The sequence below is a fragment of the Gigantopelta aegis genome, unplaced genomic scaffold, assembly GCF_016097555.1.
Source record: "Gigantopelta aegis isolate Gae_Host unplaced genomic scaffold, Gae_host_genome ctg2403_pilon_pilon:::debris, whole genome shotgun sequence".
NCBI lineage: Eukaryota > Metazoa > Mollusca > Gastropoda > Neomphalida > Peltospiridae > Gigantopelta > Gigantopelta aegis.
Genome location: NW_024532919.1, coordinates 64,665 through 76,004, shown reverse-complemented (window position 1 = coordinate 76,004; position 11,340 = coordinate 64,665). Strand labels below are relative to the sequence as shown.

Here is an 11,340-nt window from a genome sequence, read left to right as displayed (position 1 = left end):
ATATAATTACAATCGTTAAAAAGTCCCTTTTAGTCGATAACATCTTACAAATTGCAGCAAACTCAGGACTGTCCCTTTAAATAAAACATTTCCTTCTTCTTGTCGTCCTAATGTTTGTAATAGCTCAAAGTTTATTTTACTTCCTAATATGTGTGTGTGTGTATGTATATATATATATATATATGTATTATATATATTCGTGCATTCGGAAATATTCGGATGTAAAATGTAATTTCCGCTTCTGGAAACATCAAGGCGATCAGAAACAAGAAAACATATTTAACGTGTAACTAAATGAAGTTGCTTCAGTTGACTTCATGTCATTTCAGCTTATTTTCGAGCTTATATCCAATTAAGGTTCAAGCACGCTGTCCTGGGTTAGTTGTTAGTTGGTTAGTGGTTAGCGAGAGAGGAGAGGGTGTAGTGGCCATACAGGTAGTACTAAACCAAATAACTTCCGGCTGGGTCAAAGTTCGAAGTGCACCCTACTTTTGATAGAGAAGTGAACAAAGAAGTGTAAAAAGAAATAGTTTCATCTGGGCAAAATATTTATGCAATTTTATTTCATCTAGTACCACTGTGCCAAGTAGCCTTGTGCTTGAAACATGTATGGGGTACCTGTAAACAAAAGTACTCGAATTGTGTGCGGAAGTAGGGTGGTCATAGACGTTACCCGTTATTTCCGAAATGAGCAGATTGACCCCCATTTGTTTCTGATTCACTTTAAGGGTGAGGGGTGGTAGTATTTATATTCGTGGCGTTTATGTCGATTGATACGCTGCAGGTAGGAGTTTTAGCCACATATGTAACTATTGTCATCTATGAATTTGATTTCGTAGTATACACCCTATACCTACCCATTTGGGCCCTTAAGAACTCGCTCTGGTTGGAGCCGGTACCGGGCTTCGAACCTTGTACCTACCAGCCTGTAATCCGATGGATTAACCACTGCACCACCGAGGCCGGTTTCAACTGACTAGCATCTTTTCCGCTGTTTTTTGAAGGTTGTTTTGACACGACATTACTTGGGTCTTGATGCCGAAATAATTCTTCTTGATGAAAATAATAGAACAATAACAGGTGATATTTGTTATCTCTTTTTATTACTTTCAAAGTTCTTTATTTACAAATGTATAAAGTAACGGATACATTACCAAATATCAAACGTTCCAAATATATTGTAAAATCAAGATGTATAATTGTACGAAGCAGCCATCATAGTAAACGTTTACACCATAAATTTCAAACAAAATGGGCTATGTATCATAATTTATGTAATAAGTATCCAGGCAATAATTGGACAGAAGTTTATTGTAATATTTAGTTTCTCTGTGTGTTTGAATTTCAGTTGTCATATGCATGCTAGATATTCAACCCAATTATAATGGTGTATGTTTTTTTTATATAATGAAATGTTGTATATATATATATGAATGTATGTGTGTATGGATGGATAAGTCTGAACATGTATGTGTATGACGGTGTACATCAATATGTAACTATACATGTTTCATATTTATGTCTGTGCGAGCGTGCGTACGTGTGTGTGTGTGTGTGTGTGTGTGTGTGTGTAATGGAAGGAATATGTTAATAAATAAATCTTCGTAGAACTCCTTTTAAGATTCAACTACTACATGTATAACTTTAATTTACCTTACCCTTTACCCACGCCTAGCTTACAGTTTAGATTTCCTCTCTCTGTCTCTCGCTTTGTCTGTCTTTGTGTCTCTGTCTCTGTCTGTCTCTCTCTCTCTCTCTCTCTCTCTCTCTCTGTGCGTCTCTCTCTCCCCTCTCTCCCCTCTCTCTCTCTCTCTCTCTCTCTCTCTCTCTCTCTCTCTCTCTCTCTCTCTCTCTCTCTCTCTCTCTCTCTCTCTATCTATATATATATATATATATATATATATATGTGTGTGTGTGTGTGTGTGTGTGTGTTTTAATTAAGTCAGGAAGAGTATACCTCCGCTTCCCTTCTCTGGTTTCACATGTTTACTTCACTAATGAAACTTCTAACGAGTATACTTTAAAATATAACATGTGCCTAGTAACTAATTGTTGGTCGTGACACAAGAAGACGTCCTTGATATCTAAACATGACATGAAATACCTTAGTTAACAAACTTGTTTTGTATCCAACTTCCTGGTATGGCTACGTCAGAAATATTAACATGATAGTATCACCAACATTACATAATGGCCAAAAAGTATATATTAACTTTTAACTATAGCGAAATGTAAAGATTATATCTTGAATCGGGTACCCGTAGTAAATTACAAATAAATACAATCATTTACTGGTGGAGAAAAGAAAGTGTTATAAAATACAAGCATGCTGATATACAGGTTAACTCGTGACGTAGTTTCGAATTTGTATCATGTCTCCTCCCTGGAAAAAAAAACCCTGCTGCTATTTTGAATAATATGGCGTAGATTTGCTTTACGTGTTTTGTCGGTAGTTTTATTTTCTCATGCCCATAGGAATGATAACGGGAATGTGTGTGGAGGGATGGGGTATGATGGGCACAGTCTCTACTGGAGTGGACACAAGCCACACTTTCATCTTTATTTAAGTGGGGGGCACAGCTCCACTCCGATCCCAATCAACCCTCAAATCCTACGGGCTCGATTTTTATTGTTGTTAAGTTGTCCTCTTCTTTTTTTTCTTCTTCTTTTTTTGGGTCTTTTCTCTTCTTTTTTTTTTCTAGGAAGGGTGCTGGTGATGGGGGGGGGGGGGGGGGGGAGTTAAAGTCACGTGCTGAAAGCACAATGGATTCTCAGAATCACATTGGTCGTTAAATAGTCGATTACTCTACTCACTTACTTCCTAATATAATTAATTGACGTTCCCATGTCCAGTTAAGGTTCAAGCACTACTCGACTCCGATGTCACTGTAAAAGATGTATAAACGTCGCTATTATCCGTAACAATGTAGACACACTGTATGTTGAAAGGAGAAACTCGTAATAGAATGTCTCGTTTTTATATTATTTGACTGGATCATTTCGGCTTGGCGTGGCCATTCGTTTGAATTTATTTACTCAACCATTCTTTAATATATATATATATATATATATATATATATATATATATATATATATATATATATATATATATATAACAAAAAAGCATTCATGCACTTTGGATTCATTTTCAAAACTATGTTTCTAATAAAACGATGGAACAGTGGTGAATGTAAAGCATGCTGTTGATAAACACATCATAAAAGATCCCTCACTGCATTTGCGGGTTTCATCTGATGACTACGAGTCAGAATTACCAAATGTTTGGCATGCAATAGCCGATGATTAATTAATCAATAATAATTTTAAAAACCCACAAAAACTGCCGTCTCTAGAAAGTTTTAAAATAATGTTAAATATTTAGGATAGATAATCCAGTTCTGATTCTTCCTGCGAAACGCCAGGTCGGTCAAAATATTATCGTAGGTGTTTGTTTGTTTGGTTTAACGACAACACTAGAGCACATTGCTTAATTAATCATCGGCTATTAGATGTCAAACATTTGGTAATTCTGACACATAGCCATCAGAGAAAACCCGCTACATTTTCTTATTGCAGCAAGGGATATTTTATATGTACTTTCCCACATACAGGAAAGCACATACCACGGCCTTTGTCCAGTTGTGGTGCCTGGTTAGAAATTGTAGGTGTCGGCAGATGCTAGTTGCAGGAGGGGCTAGTAATATAAATGCTCAATTCGTCACCTCGCTTCCAACGCTTAGTCTCAGCTAAAATATGATATAAATTGACTATATACATTTATTAAAGGGACAGACCCTAGTTTTCAAACACTAAAGCATCTTTTTGACTGTAAGATCCGTTTTTGATAACTGAAATCATACTTTACTTGGATTTTATTGTTTAAATTATCCATTTCCGTACATTCGAAGTGTTTTTGGTCATCCTGGCGTTTTTAATATCACAGAATGCATTTCTCATATTTTTAAAAACGCACGTACGTCTGAGAAGTAACAGTTATGGAGTTGAGTTTAAGTCTATTTCGTTTAGGGTATTTCACCATTTCAAAGTCACAGATTAATTTTTCACTCAATTGTAACTTTATCCAAATGTGTTACAGGTTTGTAGATTAACTAAACTTGGTTTTAATTTTAACGGGTTGAAACTAGGGTCTGTCCCTTTGAACATTGCAGTTTCGTGGCATTTCGGAGTGAGAAGGGGGTGGCGGAATCATAAGTACGCTAATGTCTAATTTATAATTTCCCTTTTATTTGTATATAATGTTGATTCTGTTACGATGACTATTTATTAAAGCGACAGACCCTAGTTTTTAAACACTATGACATGTTTTTCATTATTATATCCGTTTTTGATAACTGAAATCAAACTTTACTTATATTTTATTGTTTAGATTAGTCATTTCCGTACATCCGAAGTGTTCCTGGTCATCCTGGTTTTTCTAATACCACAAAATGCATTTTTGTTATTCTTAAAAATGCACGTGATAATGAGTTTTATTCTAAATTTTAATTTTATGTATTTGTGATATTTTTTTATTTTTTGCATAGTTCTTTGCACTGTGTTTTTATTTGAATCTTGAATTTTTATATTGATGTCGCTCATGACTTTAGTTTTCAATTTACCATAGTTTGACACCCAGTAGCCGATGTATTTTTCGTGCTGGGGTGTCGTTAAACATTCATTTATTTCTTCATTCATTCTTAAAAATGCCCGTCTCTCTGAGAAATAACGATTATGAAGACGAGCTCTAATCTACTTTTTAAGGGTATATCCTGTTTGAACGTCACAAAGTCGTGTTTCTTACTATTGTAACTTTATCAAAAGGTGTTACAGGTTTGTAGATTAACCGAACGTAGTGTTCATTTTAACGAGTTTCTTACTAATGTAACTTTATCAAAAGGTGTTACAGGTTTGTAGATTAACCAAACGTAGTGTTCATTATAGGGTGTATACTACCAAATCAAATCCCATAGACGACAATAGTAACATATGTGGCTAAAACTCCTACCTGCAACGTATCAACCGACATAAACGCCACGGATATAAATGCTACCACCCCTCACACTTAAAGTGAATCAGAAAAAATTGGGGGTCAAGCTGCTCGTTTCTGAGATAACGGGTAGCGTCTATGACTACCCTAGTTCCGCACAAAATTCGAGTACTTTTTTTACAGGTACCCCATACATGTTTCAAGCACAAGGCTACTTGACACATTGGTACTAGATGAAATAAAATTGCATATTTTGTTTACCCAGATGAAACTATTATTTTTTACAACCAACACACTCACATTTATAACCAATCACAGGACTTGTGGGTGGTGTTCACTTCTCTATCAAAAGTTGGGTGCACCTCGAACTTTGACCCAGCCGGAAGTTATTTGGTTTTTTACTACCTATACTGATAACATACATTTTTCAAAAAGTGTCCAACTATGTGTGTTTATGACAACCAGGATCTGGTGTATTGTGACATAAACTGACAACCTCACTGAAACTGTTGTTTCTACAGTGCAACCTAATATAATGTACCCCTCAAAAAGCATATATATTGCATATAGTTTTGTACAAATGCAATATGTCATATTAAACAATAAAATATTTAAAAATAAAACTCCTGAAGATATTTACTTTCAGTTGGGTGTGTGTACTCAGGTATATATGTAGATACAACAAAGATAGTCAGAGTACCTCTACCCTTTTAAAAAATTCCATTAAAACACATGCACTTGATTGACCCCTAGATCATGAAGACCTTAACAGGCACATCAAAGAAATATCAGTATTAAAAAAATACACTGTCTGAGGAAGGAAACACAAACATGACTGTACCTGTATGAAGTAATGATTTAATGTCCTGAACATTAGTGTTGGGAGGAAATCCTGTATGCTGGGTGTGGGTGTCTTCAAGTTACCAGGTGTGAGAATTTCAAATCCATCGGCCATGCTGATTTACATAATGAACCATCAAAACCATTGGCAGCCACCAATATTCCTGACTATATTTTATTTATAACCTACTGTAGTTGGAGGTTTTAATATTTGTGATATCAGGAATTATCATGCAGCTTTCACACATTTACTTTTGATTAATTACTGAAAAAAAACCCCACTATTTTTAAATAACATAATTACCCGAACATCTATTTTCTTCAATTATTTTCTAATCCAGTTGAATACAATAAAACATTGTGTATATTGGATATATTCCTACAATCTGTAATCCCGCATTTTATTTAGCTAGTAACATTGGGTAATACAGCTTTAATAATAAAATAAATTATCAACTTACTCCAAGGCAGATAATCAATTCTGAACAAAAATATGATTCTGAATCTAGTATAAACTTAAAATGCTCTTCATGAGAGCAAACTAAGTGATTAATAAATAAAATTGATCTGGAGATCTAAATATATGTGTAACAAGGTTATTGTTATGTATAAATAAGAACAGAAGGCACAATAGTGACAACAAATTTAATTATGTTTTTGGTAAAGTTTTTCTTCAAATTTACTTAACATTTTGCATAAAACTACAAATATGTCTACAATATAACTTCGCACCCTATAAATATGTCAAAATGACAATATAAATCAATTTCTTTACAAATTTGAGTTTTCAGAATTTCATACATGAAAAATTAACTATATCAATTGAAACTAAAGACATTAACCCACTATTGGCACATGTTATTTTTAATATAAAAATAAATTGCTATTAAAATTTTATTTCAGGTTGTCTATATATAATACCATATTTAAGAGTAGTTGTATATGGAAAGTTAAATACCATGTAAAAAGAAATTATTGAAATCTGTACATTGTGAATTATAGGCCAAAACCAAATTTTCCTCATTACTAACTTTGATTCAAACTCCATTCAGAGCCATGTACAGTGATTATTGTGAAGGTCAAGGTCATTGTGAACTTGCATGGTCGAGTGATTGCTACTTAAACAAGCAGTATAGTTTAATTAAATAAAATGACAAAATCATATTTGTATTATGCACTGAATATGTGCTATAGAGTGTATACTACAAAAATCAAATCCCATAGACGACAATAGTAACATATGTGGTTAAAACCCCTACCTGCAGCGTATCACTACCACCCCTAACCCTTAAAGTGAATCAGAAAAATTGGTGGTCAAGCTGCTCATTTCTGAAATAACGGGTAGCGTCTATGACTACCCTAGTTCCGCACAAAATTCAAATACTTTATTTTACAGGTACCCCAAGCTCAAGGCTACTCGACACAGTGTCGCTAGATGAAATAAAATTCCAGATGAAACTGTATCACATGTATCACCAATCACAGGACTTGTGGAGTTCACCTGACCCAGCCGGAAGTTATTTGGTTTAGTACTACCTGTAACACCACTGCACCCTCTTCTCTCTCATTAACTACTAACAACTAACCCACTGTGCTGGACAGACAGCCCAGATAGCTGAGGTGTGTGCCCAGGACAGCGTGTTTGAACCTTAATTGGATATAAGCACGAAAACTAAGTTGAAATGAAAATGAACGGACTCGAATATTGCTAGACTCGGCCAGTGCCCGAGTACTCGAGAACTCGTGGAGACAACTAAATCAGTTTTTGATAAGTCTGGCAGCCCTGATTTCAAAATACTGGGGATAATAATACTCATGCCACATACATGGGGATTTTATTTTCTGAAACACTATGAGATACTCTGATTAAAATAACATAATAACAATTTTTCTTTTCCTTTTTATATACAATCAGAGTATAAACAAAACAGATACTTTTGGGGTTTTTTACCTTCGTATTTTCTCAAATATTTAAAAATAAATTCTATCAAATCAATGCTATAAAATATACATTAAAATATTCAGAATGTAATTGTGGACAGTATTCAATCAACCGATAATGCCTAACCACAGCCAATTTTGAAGAAGGAGCTAATTTCCGATATATGTTAACAGATAAATACAGTTGACGCCATTTTGAAAAATGGCCGCCAGTTTCATATTTAGCTGGGCTTCTGAAATTACATTACATATTTCCATACAGTTCAGACATCAGGCTAACTGAAAACCATACTGGCTTTTAGTCCCATTTTTGATAGTCAGTTTTTGCCTGGCCTATGGACTACCGTGTATCATAATATAACCAGCGGCAAAATGACGTAAAAAAAGACCCCCCCCCCCCCCCCCCCACCGAAATGAGGAGTGCTCGTCCTTGCACGGGTACTCGACTTCTTTGAATGGTGTGGACGAGACGTAGCCCAGCGGTAATGCTTTCGCTTGATGCGCGGTCGGTCTCGGATCGATCCCCGTCGGTGGGCCCATTGGGCTATTTCTCGTCCCAGCCAGTGCACCACGACTGGTATAAAAAAGGCTGTAGTATGTGTTATCCTGTCTATGGGATGGTGCATATAAAAGATCCCTAGCTGCTAATCGAAAAGAGTAGCCCATGAAGTGGCGACAGTGGCTTTCCTCTCTCAATATCTGTGTGGTCCTTAACCATATCTCCGAGGCCATATAACCGTAAATAAAATGTGTTGAGTGCGTCGTTAAATAAAACATTTCCTTCCTTGACTTGAATACTGCTAGGCTCGGCCCGTGCCCGAGTACTCGAGTATTCGTGGAAACACTGTCACACATCATTCATTACCCAGTGTACTGGGAACCACGTGGCTGTATGTCGTGTCAGGAGCAGGAACTACTTCAACTGGTGCGGCGCTGTCGTATGTGTTTGCGTCATCAACCCCACGATTGCTGTGAATATGACTGTAGGTTGCGTCAAGCGGAGGAATGTCCTTCACGGAGTTGGTTCTGTCGTACGTGTCATAACCTCCACGACCATCTCGATCGTTGATGTGACTGTACGTGTCAGAACCGCTCCACTGTTGAACTTTGTTGTGTCTGCTGTCGTGTAACTCATCATAATCACCTTCACCGTCTGCATTCACTTCCCTGGGATCCATAGCTAATTCATACGGTTCGTCTTTCGCTCCAGATACTCCAAGTTGTGCTTCTGCTGATTCTTGTTCAAATTCGTAGTGTCGTCTTCCATTCCTATTATTTTGAGAGTCGGCATCTGTCTCATCAGGACGATCGTTAATATGACAATAAGTAGACTCGACACGGCGATCGTCAGACAGTTCGTAGACGTTCTGATTTGAAGTCACGTGACGGGTATCAGAGTCAGGTGCTTTGTCTTTAAAGCAAACACGTTTCGTTCTGTAATGTAACAAACAGCAATTTAACGACTGATGTCTAAATAAATATACATGTAATATTGTTTAATATGAAGTGTAGTATTGAATTAAAGTACTATATGGCTGCATATTCTACATTAAAACTGATTTTAAACACTGCCGCTTCAATGGCTCATTGGTTAACTGATCGGGCTACTAGCCGTAGGTGCTTCGTTCATACACGTCGCCAGCAATATAATAGAGAAAGTGCATAGTTCAGTGGCAATGTGTAGCGAGGGGACGGGAACACGGGGTCACGGGGGCAATCCCCCCCCCCCCCCAAATCAGACCTTTTTTGCTGTATTAAACTTTATAAAATCATACATACATACATACATAGTGTGGGTTGACACTCTCCCCCAAAAGTGAGTTGTCCCCCCTCCGCCAATATAAAATCCTGGTTACATCAGTGTGTAAGGCCACTACAACGATGTCTCTATCACTATCCATTGATCTCTATCACCTTACCTCTGTCCTGTGGTGTGTGTCCAGGAAGTCTTAACTGAACATACAATCAAAACTAAACGTTTAAGCAAAAACAGAAGCACTAGACCGATTTATATATACTGGAATTAGTGCCAACAAACCTTTTCATCCAAACCACAGCCAACAGTAATAACACCAATACAATAACAGCTAATGCCGCTAAACTTCCACCTATGACTGGCCCATCTGAAAAAGACAATAATAATTTAGTAATACAATGTGGTGTTTTAGAGCTGAAACTGTGTATGCACGTGTAATAATACATCTTCATCTTGGTAACACAAAGTGATGTCCTAGTATACACCATACACACACACACACACACACACACACACAGAGAGACACACATACACACAAATACATGCACACATACACACACATACACACACACATACAGACAGACACAAACATGCACACACATACACACACACATACACACATCCATACACACAGACATGCACACACACATACACACACACATACACACACATGCACACAGACATACACATACACACGTACACACGCACACACATAGGGAGAGAGACAAGCACACACACACACACATACATACACACTCAGATACATACACACTCGCGCCCATACTCATACACGAACACACACATATTCACACACACACACACACACACACACACACACACACACACACAGCCTCACACACACAAACACACACACACACACACACACAGAGAGAGACACACAGAGATACAGACACACACACTGACACACACACACACACACACTATACACAGACAAACACACACATATATACACAAACACACGCGCGCACACACACACACACGCACAAACACACACACATATGAAATAGACATCAAACTCATACTCGCACATCAAATGAGACAAGATTAAACTTTCAAGTAAAAACAAATAATGTATACATGCCCTAATCTAGAAAAGTATTTAAAGACGCATGTCGCCTATTTCATAGCTGTAAGGTAATTTGTTTAACTACTACTACTACTAATAATAATAATAATCAAATAATAATAACAATAACAACAGTAACAATAATAATAATAATAATAATAATATACCTGTATATATATGATTAGTTAAACAATTTACCATACAGCACTAAAATAGGCGACATGCGTCTTTAAAGAACCATGGCTAAATAAAGCTATATACGTGAAAGGTGTTTTAGTTAATTCTGAAGATAGTATTTCTTTCTTTTAGCTCTGGCGTGAGCCGGGCCATACCTAGCGAGGAAGGAAGGCAGGACATGTTTTATTTAACGACGCACTCAACACATTTTATTTACAGTTATATGGCGTCGGACATATGGTTTAGGGAAAACACATATATTGAAAGAGGAAACCCGCTGTTGCCACTTCATGGCCTACTCTTTTTGATTAGCAGCAAGGTGTATTTTATATGCACTATATATGACAGGATAGTACATACCACGGTCTTTTTTATACCCATTGGAGCACTGGTTGGAGCGAGAAATAGCCCAATGGACCCACCGACGGGAATCAATCACGCATCAGGCGAGCGCTGTATCACTGAGCTACGTCCCCCCCCCCCCCCCCCCCACACACACTACATAGCGAGGATGCAACAGGGACAAACAAATCTTCAGAAACATAAATCCCC

The 11,340-nt window shown here is 37.0% G+C and overlaps 1 protein-coding gene across 2 annotated transcripts in view; it reads right to left on the bottom strand.

Annotated features, from left to right (window-relative positions):
* Nucleotides 1-8,495: 8,495 nt before the first annotated feature.
* Nucleotides 8,496-11,340, bottom strand: part of LOC121391428 — a 50,205-nt gene continuing 47,360 nt past the window's right edge. For both annotated transcript variants that reach the window (XM_041523070.1, XM_041523071.1), the window contains exons 10-11: nt 9,807-9,891; nt 8,496-9,202 (exon numbers count right to left, since the gene is read on the bottom strand). In XM_041523070.1, the coding sequence (XP_041379004.1) occupies nt 8,623-9,202; nt 9,807-9,891 (665 nt within the window). In that variant the 3' untranslated portion in view covers nt 8,496-8,622. The remainder of the gene's footprint in view (nt 9,203-9,806; nt 9,892-11,340) is intronic.